The sequence below is a fragment of the Hemicordylus capensis genome, chromosome 2 (genome assembly GCF_027244095.1).
Source record: "Hemicordylus capensis ecotype Gifberg chromosome 2, rHemCap1.1.pri, whole genome shotgun sequence".
Taxonomy (NCBI): Eukaryota; Metazoa; Chordata; class Lepidosauria; order Squamata; family Cordylidae; genus Hemicordylus; species Hemicordylus capensis.
This window is the reverse complement of record NC_069658.1, coordinates 344,983,793-345,006,248: the sequence shown is the minus strand read 5'-3', so window position 1 is coordinate 345,006,248 and position 22,456 is coordinate 344,983,793. Positions and strand designations below refer to the sequence as shown.

Sequence of the window (22,456 nt, the reverse complement as noted above, 5' to 3'; positions counted from 1 at the left end):
ATCTAGTCTTGAGGCTACCAGCAGATGTACCACTTTTCTACGGTCGTTTAGCTCAAGAAACGGATGCAGCTGGCGTATCAGCTGAAGCTGATAGAAGGCACTTCTGGCCACTGCCTTGGGAGACCAAGGAGAGGCTCGGATCCAGAAGCACCCCCAGATTGCACCTTCCAGGGAAATGTGACCCCATCCAGAACCGGCAGATCAAAATAATCTCCTGAGTTTTGATCCCACACAATGAGTACCTCCATCTTATCTGGATTCAGTCTCAGTTTGTTATCCCTCATCCAGCTCATTACCACCTCCAGGCAGGCATTTAGGGAGGTTATGCCCCCTCCTGATGATGTTGACATGGAGAAGTAAATCTGGGTGTCATCAGCATACTGATAGCACCCTGCACCAAATCTCCTGATGATCTCTCCCAGCAGTTTCATGTAGATGTTAAACAACATCGGAGACAATACGGAGCCCTGAGGGACACCACACAAAAGTTCAGATTTTGTACACAGAAAATGAGTATCGTGCACAAGAACTGTCAGGTTAACACCGCTGTCCTTCGTGTGAACTAGATAACTGGAAATAACAAACCAACCCCAAATCCTGTGCTTCTTAAAAACGGATTGTAATGGTTAATACTACAGATCTTTCTGAGGGCCTCAATATTCCAGTTTCAAATATCTGCACTGTTATATGTTTTCTGCTGTGTTGGCTCAATGGTCACCTTTTGACTATGCTGCTTGCCATGGACATCTGGAAAATGTAGCTAGGCATTGTTTTAACAGATATAATGCATCACTGAATTCAATGCTTCCGGTAGAAAGGGAATGGCACCATAATATAGAAGCATCATTACTCTGTGGAATTAATCCTTATTGGATTCCTCCAGTTATCATTGGTGATATACCACTCACAGCATATAATTAATCTTACTACTGCATGTTAGGTAGGAGTTAAAGCTGCCCTTAGTTATTGATATGCAAGTGTATTCATAAACCATGAAGAAAAATACCACTAGCAATATGGTTTTAATCATGTAAATCCCTTATGCTTGGAATAGTGTCCTACAATACCTATGTGATGCCTGTCTCTTATGTCCTTCAGATCCCACTTCTAAACCCGCTTTGTCCATGAAGCTTTTGGCACAACTCTCTAGTGTCCCAAATGTACTGCATACAAGCCTAAATTCGTAGGACTGAAATAATCACACATTCTTTCCCTGTCTATCTCTGTGTTCATTTTTCTTTCTTTCCTTTGTCATCTTTGTCAGATCTTAGATTGCAAGCTGGGGCAGGGACCTATCATATTCCAAAGAGTGTTACACATACTAATGTAAATATATAGTATATAAAGTATATATAGGGTTACTGTAATGTTTTGTGGTGCTGTCTAGTGCAGCAGTTGGTAAATTCTTTCCTAAATACTTATTTCCTGAAGCAGCAAACTTACTGTGGTCCTAAACACACTTGATTGAAAGCAAGCTAATTAAATCAATATGCCTTACTAGATGTATTGAGGATCAAAGTGTAGGAGTTGAACAGATAAACTGCTTTCAATAGATTGAATGACTACAGATTAAATATATATTAGAATGATTTCTTGCATTTTGAGGAAGTTTAATGCTAATAGTTTTCTTGATAAACTAAATCAGTAAATGCATTTGTGACTTGGAACCATCCTAAACCTCCATCATAACACATATCAAGAGATGCACACACACTGTTTCCAACTGCACCACACGCATTTACCGTTTTCTCAAAAGGAATGACCCTGATCTATCTTCATGTTGTTTTTCTCCATCCTTCTGCAACACATTACATTAACACACTGCTTCCTGCTTGCTTACATTGGAAGCCAAAATCTTGAAAGTTGTGAAGATAGTTACCATCCTAAATTACCATCCTAAATTAATGCTGATAAAGGCATTCTATCATGGCAGGATATTTAAACAGGTATGGGGGATGCATGTAGAGGGGCACACCAGCCCCCTCATGGCATTAGGGGATGCCCTGAGTGTTGGGACACCTTCTGTGACATCTCTTGGCATGACCCTGTCCTGACTGTATGTCGCGGCCGGTGTTTCATCCAAACCAGTCCAGCATTTATTTATTGGAGGGTGGGGGGCGGTCTTCTGATACCTACCTACCTACCTGAAAGTCACATTGAATCCCATTTCTTTTTAAATCTCTAGTTTAGAAATGAAATATTATTATGGTTTAATTTAATTTAAACAAAACATTTAATTCACAAGCAGAAATGTATGCAGGAAGATAGTAAGCCTCAGCAGGTGGCATCAGAATTCAGATTTTAATTAAACCTCTTTCAAAATGCAAACCACAACTCTAGGCCAAAAAAAAAAGAAAAAAAAGCTTCTCAGTATGCATTCTTTTCTTTGCACTGCAAGGAACCTTGAGAAATTGGACAGGACAAAGAAGAACATTATATTGCTGTAAGGTATGATCCACACTAGTCTCAGTGAGAGAAAGATAATGGATTAGACGACCCTAGGATTCTTTTACATATTTGATTCTGATTCTCCGCTTTTTTCTTCAAACAAGCACAAGTCCTACACAGTGGCTGTTTTTTGTTCCCTTTTCAAAAGATAATTGTGTTTATAGGACCTTAGGAGTTACTCCTGCTATTAATTACTGATTTAGATCAGGGAGAATTGCTTATAATTACAACTCATGCCAATATCTGGAAAAAAAATAGAGATGTACACTTTGTGCAGAACTCTTGCAAAACACAGAGGTGCACCTAGGTAATTTTGAAACCTGGACCTAAAGGCCTTTTGGCCACAAACACCCCCCCCCCCCGCCCGGCAAGATAAGAATGGTTTTACAGTGGGAGATGGGAACATGCTTTCTTTTCTCCTCCCTTTTTGGCTCAAATTGCTCTTTTCCTTCACCTGTTTTTCATAAATAAGATTTCACACTACATGCTCACCAGTGCAAATAACCAAGATTTAAACATGATTTCCAGTTCCACAGCAGGTTCAAACTGAAGTTTTAGTTTCTGGTTTACAAGGGATCCTGGTTAGTTCTAACTATGATTTGTGTATATGCATGATTAAAAAACATGATTAAACCAAATTTAAAAAGAGAATTAGTGAGGGTGGGATTCAAGCTGGAGATGGAAGTTGGGAAGGAGAACATGCATTCCTTAGGGCTGGTTCCTGATTTGCAAATCATGGTTTTCAGGGAGCCAGCATTACATTTGCCCTTCTAGAACTGTAGATAATATAAAAATAACTTCTGGCATGTGAATCATGTATATCCCAGTTTTTTGTTTTTAGCTGTCCCCTCTGTCTACTAATTCCTCAGTGGGGAAAGGTCCAGGGCCCCAATGCCAGAGTCCCTGAGGTCTTACACATTGCCAGAGTTCCCGAGGCCTTCCTAATTCCCAGGAAGCCATAAGAATCTACTGGTTTCAAAATTAAGATGTGTCATGCAAATGTAATTGTTCTCAAGTCTTACTGATTTCAGTAGGTGTGACTTCCATGGAATGAGTTTAGAGATAAGACACAAGAATTGTCCTGAATATGGAAACCTGTGGAAATGCTGCTTACACAACCACTGTTTCTTATCAGTGTCTGGGCTGCCTTTGAAGTCCACAGCAGCCCTGGGGTGCAGCATTACAGCTCCATGACACTTCGTATCATATCAACCATTGTTTTTAAAATGATCACAATGTATTAGGGAGAGGAATTCTGCTATTCATTACTAGTGATACCATATTATACACTATTCAGTAGAGGCTGATGGTATTTGCATCATCACATTCTACAAAGCAATAGAAATGGCACCATAAGGAAAGGAATGTGTTTTCCTTGAAAAAAAATAAGCAATATCAAAGTTATTCTACTTTGATCCCATGTAGCAAATAAGGGAGGAAAGTACATATTACTACAATGAAGAAAAAAGCTGGTCTGGAGTGTAAGTGAAGGCCCTCCTCAGTTATTTAGCCTGAATAGGACTATACTCCTCAAACGACGTCACTGAGGAGTATGTGTAGATACTCTATTTACCAAGATGGGAGAAACCTAGAGCTTAATGTGCTTACAGGAGAGGAACTGCCTCTCTTTACCCTGTGAGAACAGAGGTGGTAATGGAAAGAGGAGTCAGGGAGAGCCAGTGTACACAAGTGTGTAAAGGCAGCTGGAGGTGAGCCAGGTTCAAATCCCATCTCTGTTATGGACTCATTCTGTGGTTTTAGGCTGCTCTCTTTCAGTTTTTGCTCCCCATATGTAAAATTGAAATAAAAATTACTTACTTTGCAGCACTCTTGTTGTGAGGTGAAATGCACTAAAATAGCAATATGCTTTGCAATGTCAAAAAACGCTATATACGAAGTCCATAGGAGTCTACCATATTAAGAATTTGCAGTAGCTCTTATGATAAGTATGGCTGCCGGCAGCCTGCTTGCCCACACAATTAAGCAGTGAGGTAGGAGGCATGCACAAACCCTCCTACCTGATTTTTAGCCGGGTTTTAAACCCTAGCTACCCAGTGATGGAGGGGCGGGATCAGGAGCGATCCCAGTGCTCCTCATGACCAGCCTTACCTAGGCCAGCACTGCCCTACCTGAGTAGGACTGGTTGTGAGAATCAGCTCAAGGTCTTGGTCAAAAACAGCCCAATTTGAACATGGTTCCCATCTGAACTGTCTTAAAGTTCTTCCCTTGAAAGCTGTACAGCTTCATTTTCAGTACTTGCTAGCTGACTGATTAAGCAAAATCTAAAATGACTCCAGCCTCCGACAGTTTCATGTTTGCTTTAACTGTTTATAGCCTAAACAGGCCACAAAATGAGCTAATGTTTGGAACCATTGGTTTTGTAATCTTTCATGAAAAACACAAGGATATTAGTCAGTCTGAATTAGATGTTCTGTATCTTTTTTCTGCCAAGATCTCCAGTTTTGTAATTGTCATACTGTAAATATTAATTGGCTCAACAGTGAGGTCTGGCTTTGCTAAGCAAGATGTCAAGAGGATAAAGGGGAGGAGATATGAAGAAAGCAACAGAACTCACAAAACAGCATGGCTTGGTGTCCACGTGCAGAAGTATGAGGTATGAATTATGTGGAAGAAGGATTTGTACTACTTCATACTTGCACATGGAGAATCATGTTTTTTGAGTGCTTCCTCACTAGTATAGCAGTGAGTAAGCAGGAAGGCCGACTTCACTCCTCTCGCTCTGAGATGCTAGGTTTTTGCTTGCTGCATGTTTTTTTTACGTGGGGAAGGATTAAAAAACGTCTCTCTCACCTGCAGCCTAAAGTGGTATGGTCCACTTTATCATGTCAGTATCCAACCACATTATTCTACTGCATATGAAGATCAGGCCAACTGAAAAAGCATCTGGGGAGCATAAAATGCCTTCTCCAGAATGAACTTTATTTCTGTACTTTGAATAAAAAATGATTTTCTTATAAAATCAGATGAGACAAATTGAAAATGTCTATAAAGTGAGATTTTCAATGGACATGAGCCACATCAGCAATAATTGACATTCACTGCTTAAGATGCGTGCTTGAAATGTACTTTCCAGAATCCAAAATTATATATGGTTCAGCAAGGTTTTTTTTAAATGAAAATTTCCATTATCATTTGTTTAAACTCTCCAACAAATAACTTGGGTCACCCAGGCAAACCTTTTAGTTGCTAAGTGTGCCAAGGCAACTGGATTTTTGCATGCGAACTAGCAGATAAAACAAAACATCATCTGGTGGAAATAAAAGGGAACATTATGACCTCTATACAGGTTTCTATAATTAACATTGCAGTTGGCTTTTCTTTCTTTTTTAAAAAGTAACTTGGGTTCTTACAGTCTCTTTCAATAAAGGGAATTTTTAATGACAAACAGTTAGTGAGCAACTCTTGCAAATTCCCAGAAAATCTCTAAGTGCTGCCACCCTCACCTCATCACACGGCGCTATCCGATGGATGATGTCTTTCAAGCAGCCAATCATTCTCTCTTCCTTAAAATCATAAGGGAATGTCTCCGTCCATTCTGTCAATAACTGAAGAATTTTGGGCCCAAATTTTCTAATCCGTGCCTGAAATGGGGGTAGGGGAGATGGATGAAAAATTTGGAATAGTCAGCAAGCAGAGAAACAGTAAGTGGATTTAACTAAATCTGAATTTTCAGTGATGACCCTTGAATTGCACCAGTAAAGCTCCTACATGTATAATGAGTTTAATGCGTACCATAGGTAGCCTCAGATATTCCTATGCACATTCTAATGATCTGTACAGGAATAATCTATTCTGAAGATATTTTTGTATGCAACAAACCATTGCCACAGTAAACCACTTTCATTTTTTCCTGTTCACTGCTTCTGATACTCTTGCATAAATTGTGTACTGTGTATTATCTCAAAATATACCAGTTCTTATATGTTTAAAGAGCAAACAAAGCAAACAGCTTTAAAAAAATATTCATCATATTAATAGACATTAATACAAATCCTGGATTAGAACAGAGAAGTTCCTTGTTGTAGATTGGATTAAAGTCACTTTCTAAGCAAGTAAAATTATACTGAGTGTATTTAAGTTCCCTGCTTTTTCAACAAAACTGGTCAAAATGCCTATTAAACCATTTGGTCAACAACAGGTTTAAGGACAATGCAGTATTAGGAAATATGATAGTACAATAAAAAGCCTATGAGATTCCATGAGTGGTATTGCAGGGCCTGGCAGGGTGCTATCAAGGCCCTTCCCCCCATTACAATTTCCCTTCTTTTACACCAGTGGTTCCCAACCTGGTCCTCCAGATGTTGCTGAACTACAACTCCCAGCATCCCCAGCTACAATTCATCATGCAAATTAATAATACAATAGTGATTATTTATTAATTAATTAAAGTGTTCTTATATACTGCCTCCTCCAAAGACTCTAGGCAGTCAACAACAACGATTAACATGTTATTCCAAGAACAATTGAAACTGTCAGGGTTAAACTTCTAGCATAACAATGGGATTAGTTCAGCAACATCTGGGAGACCCCAGGTTGGGACCCACTGCTCTACATCATTGCCCACTCAGGACTTTAACTCCCCACATTTGTAGACAGAGAGGAGAGCTGGTCTTGTGGTAGCAAGCATGGCTTGTCCCCTCAGGGTCCACCCTGAATGGGAGACTTGATGTGCGAGCAATGTAAGTTATTCCCCTCAGAGGATGGCGTTGCTCTTGGAAGAGCAGAAGGTTCCAAGTTCCTTCCATGGTTTCTCCAAGATAAGGCTGAGAGAGATTCCTGACTGCAACCTTGGAGAAGCTGCTGCCAGCCTGCGAAGACAATACTGAGCTAGGTAGACCAATGGTCCGATTCAGTATATGACAGCTTCCCATGTTCCTAGACAGGGCCATGGTTTGAGAAGGGAGAACTGGAAAAACACTTACCCAGCTCCCAAAAGCTAGGCCCTAGATCAGTGATTCTCAAACTTGGGTCCTCAGGTGTTATTGTACTTCAACTCCCATAATCCCCAACCAAAGACCACTGAGGCTGGGGATTATGGGAGTTGAAGTCCAATAACACCTGAGGACCCAAGTTTGAGAATCCCTGCCCTAGATGATGGAAGCATTTTTGACTTCCTTCCATTTCTTCGTCACACTCTGAATAGGACAGAATTGGTGCATTTATTGGGAACTAGCTGTCACATACTAGTAAAATGCCTGTCCTTACTGATGGGTGGAGTACATAGAGCAATGATCTTCCATCTAAGTCCTGGGAGCCAGTGGAGGCTTCCATTTACCCTAAGTGCAGCTCCCTGACTATAAGGCCTGTGAGGAACTTCAGCTGAAACTAGATACTCTGCACAGACCCCTAGGCACTGCACAGAAGTGACTGTTCTCATCCCACAGTGCTCTCTCTGTGTGTGTGGGAGGGGGTGTTTAAGAGAAACTGCACCCCCTCAAGCCCCAGCACCATTCTTGTAAGGCATGCACAAAGTGCTGGGAAGTCTGGAACTTCCCAGTGCTTTTCCAATAGAGCTCTATGGATTACACCATTCCCCACCTCCACCTGTGCTCTGTGTGTGCCTCCTAGATGGCGCTGGGGCTCAAGAGGGTTCCATTTCTCTTAAACTATCGCCCGGTGTGGGAAATGCACAGCACATGTTTGAAGGTCAGAGCTGTGGAAAGTGGCTCTCACACTGAAGGGTTTTTGCAAACTGTCCCCCAGCTGAAAAACAGCAGAGATCACTAGGACAGAGCGTAGGCTTGTTTATTGCACAGACCCCTGAGAAAATGTGGTACATCTGAGTGCTTCTCTATATACAGAGCCATATTAAACGATAAAGCACAGTGCATAGTGAAAGCCAGGCCATCCAATGTCAGGCAGTTTTATTTTCATGGCAATAGTTTCCCTAAATGCAGTATTTTACTTTACCAATCATGTATGAGAAGACAAGTTAGTAGATTTCATATTTTTCTGAAAGTTCAGACTTGCTGAGCCTTGCTGAAATGGAAGCGAAACCTGCTTTCTGCACCTGGACACCCCAGGTGTTGAGAATCAAGCTGTCTCCTGTCTACATAGCTCTTGGTCACACTAGAGTGTGACAAAATGTTGGGAACTGGCCATGTATGTTCCAGTAGGTGACTTGAAGGGGTTCTTCTGAAAATCTGACTGAGTCTGCCAATGGCTACTAGTTTGATGGCTATAAACCACCTCCAGCCTCAGAAGCAAGATGCCTTTAAATACCAGTTGCAGGGGAGCAACAGCAGGACAGAAGGCATGCCCTCACCTCTTGCCTGTAGGCTTCGCAGAGGCATCTGGTGGGCCATTGTGTGAAACAGGATGCTGGACTAGATAGGCTTTGGGCATGACACAGTAGGGCTTTTCTTATGTGTAAACAGTAGCTAAATCAAGAATTAAATCAAGAATCTGCTGCTGGTCATGGGAGATAAGCTGGCAGGCTGAGCATTTCTATAAGACTTCAGTATCTTGCTGAGCCTAAATACAGACTATTTTTTACAAGATTTGAAAGCTGAGGCTGAACTGCAAATGATCACTCTTAACTTCAGTCTTTATTGTTAGTGATGGAATTGCTAGATGGGGCGGGGTATAATCTTCTCCCTTCTGCCAGACTCAGCTTGAAGGTGGAGTGTGGTATCTGTGCAGTGCTGACATTCTAAATGGAAGTTGTGGCATTAGTGAGTGGGCTAATATCTATTCTAACCCAGTTTCCAGAATGTGTTTGTAGCTATGTTTTCAAACAAGACTCTCCATTGGTACTTGCAAAAGCTGAAGATGTGAAGAGAAGTAATTTGGGGGATCCATTTTGTGCCCTACAGAATTCAACAGAGTGGAGCAATAGGTATTGCTGAAAACCACAACTGTGTGTACTCCAGTGTTAAGGTTCCACAAGAGACAGCAAATAAGACCATAGCAAAATGATCTTTTTGCATTCCATTAGTTAATCATAGTCCAATTATCACACAATTCTGACTGTAGTTGCTTATGTGCTAGATAGAGAGTAGTGCTTTCAAGCACAGGCATAGAAGTGTTTAGTCGGTACAAGCACAAGGCAGGTAACTGGCAACTGCTCTGTGCAATGAGGAGGTGAGGTGACAGTGACAGGTAAGCCTGGAAAGATCCATTACAAATGGAACCCCAGGCAAAGGTGAAGTGCATTAAGCAAAACGGAGCGATAGAGTGCTGCAGTGACATTGGCTTTTGACAGTGTATTGTTTAAATCCTAGCTCCTGGCACCCTGAAGGCTTCAGCAAAGCCTTCAAAAATGAAAGGGAAGTCACCTGGGAAAAATGAGACAGACTGGAAAAGGAAGGTAGAAGGGAATTGGAAGTGACTGCTATGCCTGGTGCCTGGAGCTTTGCTCTGGGGCACTGTTGTTTTATTGGAATGCGAGTGGGCTAGTTACACAGTGTCAGCAAAACCTCCCAGAGGAATGGATACACAGACAGCAAGGAATCAAAACGGATGAGCTATTCAGAGTAACATTTCTCCAGTATACTCTGGCACCATCAGTTCTTTGCAAACGCTCCCGGATGCTTCCCTAACTTCAACAGTACTAACTTTATCTAGTACTGGGTCATCCAGTTGTTGCTGCTCGATGCACTTGTGACAGACACGGGAGAGAAGTTCGTGAGGTTCAATGAAGAGTCTTGAGCTCAGCAGGAATGTAAAGATGTAGGCCTTCTGGGAAAAGGAAAAAGCAAATTTATTTGGACAGGAATGGAATATGAAATGTGCCAGATAATTAGCTATACTGTGCAAGGACAAGAATTTCCCCATTATTTCTATTGAAAGGAGCTGGAGGTTACACTGACAGACACACACTCCTGTCCATGGGGCATGTGCCCATCAACTTACATAGAACTTTTGACAAGCACGTAATTATGCCTGTGAGGATAAAGCCAGCATCACTGCAGTCAATGGAATTGCACCCATGCAAAATTGTAACATGAACAGCTGTTATCACTTCCAGCATACTTACACTATTATGGCCTTGCTGTGTCACTTGAAGAAAATATACTATAACATTAAGAACAAACATCTACTTCATAACCATCAGACAAAGCAAAAAGGTTATATATTTTTCATATCTGTAGTTGCCAATTTTTTTGTATTTCATTTAAAGTGGAAATTAAACAATGGGGCTATTCTCACGACCAACAAAAATCAGGCTAGCAGAGGCTAGCCCGATTTTTGTTGGTCGTCAGAACCACCGGGCTCGCAGCGAGGGCTCCTGCAAACCTGCTTTATGCAATCGTGAGTAGCCACGGCGCACCTTCACACCGTGCCTACTCATGAGTAGACCCCCGGACAGGAGGCTTAAAAGCAGCCTCCCAGCTCAGGGGTCTCCCCAGTATGCCCTGCGCACTTGCGCAGGGCATACTGGGGCTTGCAGGGGCTGCGTGGCCCCCGCTCCCCCCACCGGCTCTGTTTCGGAGCCGGCCATCGTGTGGGCGGTTGATCCGGCTGCCCAGGGCTCCCTGCCTGCTCGTGAGCGGAGAGAGCGGGCTTAGAGATGGGCACCTAGAGCACCTGTCCCATAGGGGTATCCTTTCCCAGTGCACTGTGCTCAGCATGCAGTGCACTGAGGAATTCATGGGAAGCTGGGACAATGAGTCCCGGCCTTTGTTTACCCTTGCTGCTGGGAGCAGCATGGAGAGTCATCTGCACTGCTTCCAGTAGTGCTGCTTGTGTGGATGTGTAGCTTGTCTGCCCCAGGGGCTTGGAGCAGTTGTCTGGGGGAAAGTAGGTTGGACCCTGCCTTCCCCCCACCTCGCCCAACTACACGCAAATGTGGTCATGTGAATAGCCCCATTATATTCAAGATATATAAGTTGTACATGTCTATGCAGGTGACTGAAGTTGTCAGGATTTGCTGAATTTTGCATTTACTGGCTCTGAGGCATTAGCCTGGGTAGCGTATTTCTCTCCAGTCTGTACTATGTAGGGTTTTTAAACAAAAAAACAAAAAACAAAAAAACAAAACACCACACCACTTTATTTATTTATTTTATTGTTGCATTTATATACCGCCTTTCGTAAAAAACAACCCCAAGGCGGTTTACAAAAGTTAAAACATACAATAAAAAGACAATAAAAATATTAAGCTAAAAATATAAAAACAAACCAAATTTAAAATCTATAAAATACAAGCATAAAAACAATACAACAGGTAAAAACACACAGAAGCAGCAGTAAAAACGATTATGTAAAAGCCTGGGTAAAAAGCCAAGTTTTAACAAGCTATCTAAAAGCCGTGATGGAGTCCGAGGAGCGAATGGCCACTAGGAGAGCATTCCAAAGTCTGGGGGCAGCAACAGAGAAGGCCCTGTCCCGAGTGCATGACAGCCAGGCCTCTCTCATTGTCGGCACCCGGAGAAGGGCCCCTTCAGATGTCCTCGTCCTGCACCCTTGGGAGCAGGCAGTCCCTCAAATACCCAGGGCCCAAACCGTTAAGGGCTTTAAAGGTCGAAACCAGCACCTTGAATTGGACCCAGAAATGAACCGGCAGCCAGTGCAACTCTTTCAGAATGGGGGTGATGTGCTCCCAACGGGCAGCTCCGGATAAAACCCTAGATGCTGCGTTTTGCACTAGCTGCAGTTTCCGGATATTCTTCAAGGGCAGCCCCACGTAGAGCACGTTACAGTAATCCAGCCGCGATGTGACTAAGGCATGGGTAACCGTGGCCAGATCTGCCTTCTCGAGAAAGGAACGCAGCTGGCGCACTAGCCGAAGCCATGCAAAGGCACCCCTGGCCACCGCCTCCACCTGAGCTTCCAAAAGCAGAGCCGGGTCCAGCAGTACCCCCAAGCTACAGACTTGCTCCTTCAAGGGGATTGCAACCCCATCCAGAACCGGTAAAATCTCCTCATCCCGATTGGCTCTCCTATTGACCAACAGTACCTCTGTCTTATCCGGATTCAATTTCAGTTTATTAGCCCACATCCAACCCATCACGGCCTCCAGCCCCCGATTCAGGACATCCACTGCCTCCCTAGGATCAGATGACAAGGAGAGATAGAGCTGAGTGTCATCCGCATATTGCTGACAACTCAGTCCAAGTCCCTGGATGACCTCTCCCAGCAGCTTCATGTAGATGTTAAACAGTATGGGGGACAAGACTGATCCCTGCGGGACCCCACAGGCCAACGGCCATGGGGCCGAGCAGTAGTCCCCCAGCACCACCTTCTGGACACTCCCCCCAAGAAAGGACTGGAACCACTGCAACACAGTGCCTCCGATTCCCATACTCGAGAGGCGGCCCAGAAGGATACCATGGTTGATAGTATCGAATGCCGCCGAGAGGTCCAGCAGAACCAACAGGTTCCCCCTGTCTAGTTCCCGACATAGGTCATCCACTAGAGCAACCAAGGCAGTCTCAGTCCCATACCCGGAGCGGAAGCCAGATTGAAAAGGGTCCAGATAATCCATATCATCCAAGACCCTCTGCAGCTGGGACGCCACCACACGCTCCATCATCTTGCCCCAAAAGGGAAGGTTAGACACAGGTCTATAGTTATCCAGGTTGGAGGGATCAAGGGGGGGCTTTTTTAATAGTGGTCTTACCACCGCCTCCTTGAGGCATGATGGCATCCATCTTTCATGGGTTAGAGGCTGTAATCTTGAATGCTCGCTTACTTCAAAGTATGTGCCTTTAAAATAAATGACGTCTTCCCCACCCACTCCCAGAAAAAGTGTTTATGTTTGAAGGCTGCAGAAACTCAGCTCACACACTTAAATCCACTAGATGAGACAACACAAACCAAGTTAACAGTGGCATTAATTGAGCCCTCAGTTATACATGCAGAAGACTAACTGAACTTAAGAACCCCAAACTATGAGTTCAGTTGCAGCCAGCTTTAGGAAACAATAGCCAGCAATAACAACATGCCCTTTATTTAGTCAGCAAGGCTATTTTTGGTCTAGATTGAATAATTATAAACTGTACCTAAGGAAAGCATTTGCCACACATTTCACCCCATATCTTACCAAAACAGCTACACCCGTCAATGTGGTAACATTCACCATTCCATGTGGAAGGATTTTAATGGATGAGCAACCTACAGGGTGAAAGTGGATCACCTGATCATCTGTATGGGCTCATCTGCCAGAAAAGCTCTCCCATTGGAAAACAATGGGGAATAATACCTTCTGACAAACTGTGGCAGATTTCTCAAGTACCTTTTGTGACAGAAAGTCTGGACGTTTTCTGAATTATGAAGCAATGAACAAGCTATATTCTTCCAGCACACACACACGCTATATTCTGCAGCTCATATATCATGTCACAAACTGGGATTCCACTTTCAGTGAGGAATGTCTTGCACCCCAAGTCTGAAGAAGCTGCTGAAGTTCAGCTAATATACTGCCTGCTCAGTCTCGGCAGTTTCTTTCTTCACTCTAGTTCTAGGCTTCTGAGGACATGGCACTATTTTTAAAGTGACCCAGGCATGGCAAAATCACTGGTTTGTCACCACGACAGAACTCTGTGTCCTGTGATCTGTTTTAAAAGCAGAAGAATCACTCTCTTACCAAAACTTAGTCAGAGGACAACGGCACTTAGAGCTATGAATGAATATGACATTCTCCTGTAATCCTTCTTAATTAAAAATAAAGAAAATAGTGCAGACTTTGCAGAAAGCAATGTGCTGGTTTATCAAGATGATCCAGTAGCTCACATTTACAAAGTACTTACTTCAGGGTAGTAATCAGCTGTAGGTATAAGATGTTGGATTAAAGCATCAAGAGATGCTGAGGTAAGGTTTCCATCTTGAAAGATCAGCTCTCCTTCATCACTTTGTTTGGTTGGATGGAGATGATGAGGGCTGAAGCCACAGGGGGTAAACATGCTGGTAGAGCTCAGTGTTTGGGGCATGCCTTCCTGTAATAGAGAAGAAAAAGCAGACAAATTAAAAATATATTTATGTACCTTTTCAACAAAAGTTCTCAAAGTCCAAAGTAGAAAAGACCAATCCAAGTTATAGCCATAAAATAAAAATATGTTAAATAAATAAATAAATAAAATAATAAAGAAATAAACTGAAACATTGATTGATTGATTGATTGAGTGCCATCAAGTCGGTGCTATCTCTTAGTGACTACATAGATAATCTCCAGGATGATCTGTCTTCAACTTGGCCTTTAAGGTCTCTCAGTGGTGCATTCATTGCTGTTGTAATTAAGTCCATCCATCTTGCTGCTGGGCATCCTCTTCTTCTCTTTCTTTCAATATTTCCCAGCATTATGGACTTTTCAAGGGAGCTGGGTCTTCGCATAATGTGTCTGAAGTATGATAGTTTGAGCCTGATCATTTGTGCCTCGAGTGAAAATTCTGAATTGATTTGTTCTATGATCCATTTGTTTGTTTTCCTGGCTTTCCATGGTAGCACATATTGACTTCTTTTTGGTATTCTTTGGCTTTTTCAATTATCCAGCGTGCATCAGCAACGATGTTTCTTGTTCCTCGGCCTTTTCTGAAACCAGCGTGAACATCCAGCATTTCCCTTTCCACGTAGGGCTCTAACCTGCATTGGATGATCCTGAACATTATTTTGCTAGCATGTGAAATTAAGGATATTGTGCGCTGGTTTTGCACAATCTGTTAAGTCTCCTTTCTTGGGTATGCGTATGTAGACTGACTTCTTCCAAACTGTTGGCCACTGTGTCATTCTCCACATTTGCTGGCATGGTTTGGTTAGAGCCTTGACTGAAACACTGACTGGCAACTAAAACAATTGCTAGACAGTTAATGAGGCAAAGGAAAGATTTGTATTGACAAATGTCACAGGATTCACTTGAGAGGTTGTGGTTCTCACTGCTATATGCATTTTGCTGTCTGAATTTAGAACATCATTCTGAAGATTAAAAAATAATTAAGAAGGCTATTAAGTGTAGCAAATTCTTACCCCTCTTCGAGGGAGCCCTGGGTGACCGGATTGGGTGCCCACATGATTGCCGGTTCCGTGACGGAGCTGGCAGGGGCTGGGGAGCCCCTGGAAGCCCCAGTATGCCCTGCACGAGTGTGCAGGGCATACTGGGGAGACCCCCGGAGCTGGGAGGTGGCTTTTTGCCTCCCCTCTGGGGGTCTACTCACGAGTAGCTGCAGCATGGAGCTGCGCTGTGGCTACTCACGATCAGATAGCCCGGGTTTGCGGAGCGCTCGCTCCGCAAACCCGGGCTAAGGGGAGGGGTACTTGAGCGGGTTACCCACTCTAGAACCACCAGGCTTGCAGCTGAGCCTGGTGGTTCTCACGATCAGCAAAAACTGGGCTAGCGGAGGCTAGCCCGATTTTTGCTGATCGTGGAAATAGCCCCAATGTATTGCATATTTTCTTTTACACTTTCCTTTCATGCAATCCTTACTGCTTCATTCATACACCGTTTGTAGTCTCCAGATCCAATCACTGTAGTGTCAATACATGCAACTCAATGCAGTGGGAAAGCAAGTTTATATACAAAGGATCAGCCATTCTGAGGCACAATGCTGGCATTTAGTAAACGGCAATAGCCCTAACATTCCCTTAGGTTTAGGCCATTGACTAACATTTGCCAGGTCACAGACCACAGTTTTCACCATGAACAAAATAAAAGAGATTATTTCACTTGGTCTTGTATGAAGATGTCATTGCTCTGAACTCAAACTCTGTGGGAGTTCAGGCTCCGTCAGCAACATTCTCATTCCCTCATCATCATTCAACAGGAAGGGAGGCCACTACTAAAAGTATGTGCAGTTTGGTCTATGTCACTATTGTGTTGGTTTCCAAAGGAGTTGCAAATGATAATTGTCAGTGTTGGCTACCTCATGGATTACTTTTTTTTTTTTTTAAGAAACCCTTCTTCCTGTTTTTTTTTTTTTTTTTAACAAAACCTGTTGTTTTTTAAGAAACAACAACACAGACCTCAGGCAGGCTTGTTTTTAATGTCAAAGCAGAGAATGCTTGTCAATAGCAATTTAATTTATTTAATTTATGTTTATCTGCCAAGGATAGAAGTCATAGTAATATCCTTTTTTTAAAGGGAGTGAGGGTACATGTTAAGGTTTTCTCCAGTCTCAAAAGCTCTTTTAAGACATTATAGGCTGGTTCTCACCACCAGCAATAGGGTAGGACAAGTATCCTACCCAAGTTCGGGAGCTGTGCACGCTCCCATTTTGCAGTTGTCTGCTCTTAAGAAACAAGGTACGAGGCAGAGGAAGTGATCGCCTGCGAGGCTTCCTACCCAGCAGCTGAATCCAACTGTTTAATGAGGTAGGAAGGAGATGATCACTTCCCCCATCTCTTCCCCATTTCCCCTGCTTTTTACAAGCACACAATCACAAAACAGGAGTGCACACAGCTCCCAAACCTGGGTAGGATGCTTCTCTTACCCAAATAACGATCATGGGAAGTTCCCTCATGCAGTGACGCACACTGTACACAGTTACAAAGCCAATAGGAGTGCACTGGCAGGGCTTTCCTGACAACAGGAGTGCACCGGCAGGCAGGGCCATCCTTAGGGCAGGGTGATCGGGTCATTTGCCCCGAGCCCTGCAGTGGAAGAGTACAGGCACCCAATGGCCGCGATTCTGGGTGTCTGAGAGGCTCAGAGTCTGAGCAGTCTGCCCCTGCTTGCTGCTGTGCTGCTCCTCTCTGCTGCAATCACTCACTGTGGAGCAGCAGGCAGAGAGGCAGCAGCTTGGGTCTCGCTGCTGTCCTGAACTTCTGGGTTGGGGCTCTAAGCTCACACCAAGTTGTGGCTCCCCGCTCAGCCAATTTCAGCGGCCGCACAGTCTTTCCGTGCCCTGGGATGGCTGCTTCAGTTGCCCCTTCCCCAATGCCATCTCTTCCCTTGCCGCTGCAAGTATCACTCCCAAGCGACAAAGGAGGAGGTGAGGGCTGCCTGCTGCCGCCTGTCCACCTGCCACCCAATCCAGCCCAGGCTCGGTGCGGGTGGCACGGATGAAAAGGCTGCCAAGTAGACAGCTGCTTCTGCCCACCATTCACACTGCACCTGTGCCATGTGTTCACTTGCACACGTGAGTCGTCGCCACGCAGGACACATACACACACACACACACACACACACACACACACACACGTCTGAGGCAAGGGAGGGCGGGCACGAGGCAGCAACTGCAGTAGACTGAAGCTGAGCAGCTGCCCTGAGGTCTCTCTCTCACCTCCTGCTCAGCCCCCTTTGCTTTCTCTTTCTCCTTGTCCCTTTCCTCCTCCTCCTCTTCATCTCCCTGCTCATTTCTCTTTTTACTTGTTTTGTTTTGCTTTTTGGTCCTTACTATTTCTGGTGTCACTGTTGTCTCCTAACAGTTTTTCCTTCTTTATTTCTCTGCCTCTTGTCTTCTGGAGTCAGAGTTTGGGGCACAGCTTTTGATTGCTGTTTTGCCTCCTCTCTGGACCCTAACCACCCCTTGCCCTCAGGGGCAGATTAACCTTTTTGCCACCTGTAGGCAACCAAGGATTTTCCACTCCCACCATAGCAGCGAGGTAGGGGTGGTGAGGATGAAGCCCCCCTTTTTACTTATAAATGCCGCTGACCGGTGGGATGGGGGGCAGGCACGGCCACACGCACAGCGGCTGCTGAGGGGAGGGGAGACGAGAGGCAAGTCCCCCCTTTTATATTAAAATGCCACCAGGAATGGAGAGAACTGGCCTGGGAGGGTTGCGGTGGGGGACGAAGTTCCCCCATGCCATCCGTTTTACCATAAGCAGCTGCCTGCAGCTTTCCTGAATGAACGGTGAGGGAGGGCTCCTGTCAGCTCCCCTCCTCCCTCCCAAATGAGTGCACACCCTGCACCCAAAGCCCGTGATCAAAAGCGGGTTGCGAAACAGCAAACTTTTCAAGTGGGTTTTTTTGTTCGAGTATGGTTGCCTTATAAAGTGAGAAGGGGACTTTTCTGACATTCTGGACCAAAACAAATAATCAAAATCTGAGGAGATTCTGCCATACTGGATGATGGAAAGAAATGGAACAGTTCAAGACTTTCAAGCATGCATAGTATGAGACAAGTGAGAAGGAAGTAAAGTATGATCTCAAGAGAGGAACTGGAGAGGAATTAGATCTTGCCTCCAGTTTTGAACTTACAGATGAGGCAGATTAAAGTGATGGACAATCTTCAGTACCAGAAGAAAAATTACAAACAGCTCCTGTGCCAGAGAACCCAGGAGTAGTGTGCGTGACGGGAGACCACCTAAAAGACTTTAAGACTTTGTCACTGAGAGGGGCGCAGCCACCATTGGGTGACCAAATTCAAAGACTTCAGGCCGCTGCCCCAACATGCTCCCCACGTCTGATGTCAGACACAGGGGACATGGGTTAGCTCCCGAATATTCCTCACCCAAGTGCCCCACCAGAGAAGCTCAGAGGGACATGATGACTAACAGAAACGCGAATCTTGAATCAATCTGAATAGAATCTGGGGAGATTCAATTTGAGTTCTATTTTGGCCAGGGGTGCCTGCCAGGGCAGATTTGTTTCAAGGTTGAATCACTTGACTTGACTCAACCTCAAAACAATTTTCACATCCCTGGTTTGAAGGGATCATTCCCCATTGTTTTCCAAAGTGAGTGTTTTCTGAATTTTTGGCAAATTAATCAATTTTTCCAGGATTTTTGATTTTTCGGATAGTATGTCTGGAACCTACGTGTAAAATAGCATATTTCTATCAGAAGAGGGTTTTCCGTTATTCTGGCCCCATTATGCAATCGAGAGGAAGAGCAATTTGATGCCCCCACTTCACCCCTCAGTTGCCTGTGCCTCCCAAAAATATATGTCCTAGGTTGTGGGGACCTCCAGGGGTACATTTGAGAAGCATAAGTGGCTGCGGGTGGAATAGTTGAAATTGGTTAGAACTGAAAAGTCTACAGCATCAATTCTTAGAACCACAGTAACCTCTTCTGGCCACTAGAATAATAAAATAATTTAAAAAATTATTATTATTATTATTAGCCACCCCATAACAAATTGTTCTCTGAGTGGCTCACAATACTAGAGGCATGATGAAAAATTAATAGGACTGTCTTGGTCAGTTAGAACTGTTCAGTTGTTTCTGAAGGCTAGTGACTGATTGTGGATGTTGTTTAATGGCTGTCTCTCATTATGTGCAGTTTTAGTTTCTTAATAAATCTTTATTTGTTTTCTTGAACTCAACCTACTGTCTCCAGATAATCTCTTGGGCTAAACTTCTTTACCACCAGAGAGTACTCTGCTGTGTGAGGATTTTAATTTTTCTCCTCACACCCCTTAACAAAAGTTACACCTTTTTTGTTTGATGGAAAATGCTGTTCCATCAGCGGCAATGTTATTTGGATGTTGATCAGTATCTTTTCCAAGGTTATCCAGTCAGTGTCATGAGTGAGGAGAGGTCTAGACCTAGGTGTTCCAAATCCAACATACTATGCACTACACCACACCAAGAATATTAATAACTTCATAACATTTGAAAATCTATATTTTTCAAAGTTGCCCCTACTAGCCACGGAAGAATTGCCTGTTATTGAATGGATTGCGACATGTTTTGAGGGATGCAGTGCATGTTTTGCTAATATTTCCCTGGTAATGAGATACAGTAATGTCAGACTTTATCCTACTAAAATACACATAGCAGAGAAATAGCTGTTACCTGGAAGGACAGATTATCCTGATTGTATTAGAAAACAAGATCCCATATTTTCCTGTTTGTGAAAACAATACGGGACTAGAAGTGTTGTTTTTACTTGTACTCATTAAAAAAAAAAGGGGGGGGGTCAGTATATATAAATATATAAATATCTACACTTCTTATTCTTTTCTGTTCTTCCTGACAGCTGTTCTTCACAAGACAGCTCTTCTCTCTTCAAGAGCCCATGAGTAATATCAATACCAGTAATACCAAAACTTGTCTTAAACAGAGCTCTGCTGTGAGATAATTTTGCTACACATGTACATCTAAACGAAAACCTGAAAAACACAGAGATCATTCACACAGGCGCGGAGCCAGCCGGATGGTGACCTGGGTCCAGCCCCACCTGGAGGCCCCTCTAGCAACGTCCCATGCATGTGATGTCATGTGCATGGGGGCGTGGCTCGGGCTCCAGAAGAGCCCATGGTATCCTTCTAGATCACCTGAGGGATTTGGGAATAGATAGTATTGCCTTGCAGTGGTTCCATTACTATCTCTTGTGTAGATTCCAGATGATATCACTCAGAGGCAGTTGCTCTTTGAAATAAGAGCTATTGTATGGTGTCCCTCAGGGCTCCATCCTCATGAAACCACTGTGCAAGATCATCAGGGGATTTGGAGAGGATGTTATCAATATGCTGATGACAACCAAATCTATTTTCCCATGACATCATCATCAGGAAATGGCATAGTTCCCATAAATTCCTGCTTACAGGCAGTAATGGGATGGATGAGGGATAATAAATTGAAGCTGAATCTAAACAAGATGGCAGTACGTGTGGTAAGGGGTCATAATTTGAGGGATGTGATAGAATTTCCTTTCTGGATGGGGTTGCACTCCCCACTTAGGAACGAGTACATAGTTTAGAAGTGCTTCTGGACTCAGGTCTCACTTTAACGTCTCAAGTTGAGCATATGGCCAGGAATGCTTTCTATCAACTTCAGTTGATAAAACAGCTGCGTCCATTTCTTGGAGGTAATCATCTCAAAACTGTGGTGCACTCATTGGTAACTTCTAGGCTTGACTACTGCAATTTGCTCTACAAGGGGCTGACTTTGTATGGGGTTCAGAAACTTCAGTTAGTCCAAAATGCAGCAGCCAGATTGGTCTCAGAGGTTTCTTGAAAAGAACATATTATGCCTGTTTTAAACCAGTTGCACTGGCTGCAGGATATGTTTCCTGCAAAATACAAAGTGCTGCTAATTACCTTTAAAACTCTAAATAGCTTAGGACTGGGTTACCTGGGAGAGTACCTTCTTCAGTACAACCACCAAACATTAAGGTCTTTGAGAGAGGTCTGAATCTGGCTGTTGTCAGCTTATCTAGTGGCATCTAGATTTGTCTCAGTAGCTGCTCCTGGGCTGTGGAATGTGCTCTCTATAGATATTCGATGCTTAAGGTCTTTACCAGTCTTTATAATAGTCCCTAAAATATATTTTTTAACCTGGCATTTAGTGATTTTAAAATGGTTTTAATTTTAATAGTTTTAATAGGGTTTTTTTAAAAAAATGTGAACTGTCTAGAGGTGGTTTAAAAATCAAGAAATAATAATAAATAATAAACACAACTTAAGATGGCAAAATGATAGTACCATGTCCACTATCACCAGCTTTTATTAAATTATTCTGAGAAATTTTGAAGATGTGGTACACCCACCTCCAATATGAGTTCCAATACATCACTACCTAATATGGAACAAACTGACATCCTTTTTCTTTTTTCTTTTGTCAATAACAATAATTCCTGTTAAAAGGGAGAGCGTGGGTTATAGCCTGCTCCTGCTACCACAAACAGAACACATTCATTTCTGGGTACCCAAAACTTATTGTATTGGAAGTAAATTTTATTTTCCTGCCGAAAAGAATGTATTTGCATAGAAGAAGGATTAGGATTGTAACATTGGACTTAGACTTACAAAAGTCCAAATCATTATTTCAGTCATTTGGAAGCAGAAGGCCATAGCTCAGTGGTAAGGTGCAAATGAAAGATCTGGGGCTTAAGCCCCAGCATTTCAAGCTAGGGCTAGAAAATAATCGTGCCCGGGGCAGAAATGGAGAGGTATGAGTATTAATGTTTACGTGTTATCTTTTCCAGTTCAACAAGTGGTTGGTCTTGTTGGTTTTTAATTTATGTAAGGACAATCACTGTAGGGTAGTGAACACACAGAATCTTGGGCTTAGATTAGGGGGACTTGAGTCTGGCATCTCTGCTCAGCCATTAAGATGACTGTGTAGCCTGAGGAAGTAACTGTCTTGAGTCAGTTGTATTAAATGAATGCCTGGTACTGTTGGATAACAGGATGGGATAATGGAGTAGATAAGAGGGGACCAAATTA

The 22,456-nt window shown here is 43.3% G+C and overlaps 1 protein-coding gene across 4 annotated transcripts in view; it reads right to left on the bottom strand.

Annotated features, from left to right (window-relative positions):
- The window catches only part of RASGEF1C (RasGEF domain family member 1C), a 160,630-nt gene that overhangs the window by 55,948 nt on the left and 82,226 nt on the right, over positions 1–22,456 (bottom strand). For 3 of the 4 annotated variants that reach the window (XM_053298753.1, XM_053298751.1, XM_053298752.1), the window contains exons 2-5: positions 14,163–14,348; positions 10,027–10,149; positions 5,913–6,050; positions 243–467 (exon numbers count right to left, since the gene is read on the bottom strand). In XM_053298753.1, coding sequence (XP_053154728.1) covers positions 243–467; positions 5,913–6,050; positions 10,027–10,149; positions 14,163–14,342 — 666 coding nt within the window. In that variant the 5' untranslated portion in view covers positions 14,343–14,348. The remainder of the gene's footprint in view (positions 1–242; positions 468–5,912; positions 6,051–10,026; positions 10,150–14,162; positions 14,349–22,456) is intronic. The other variant, XM_053298754.1, reaches the window with a different exon arrangement.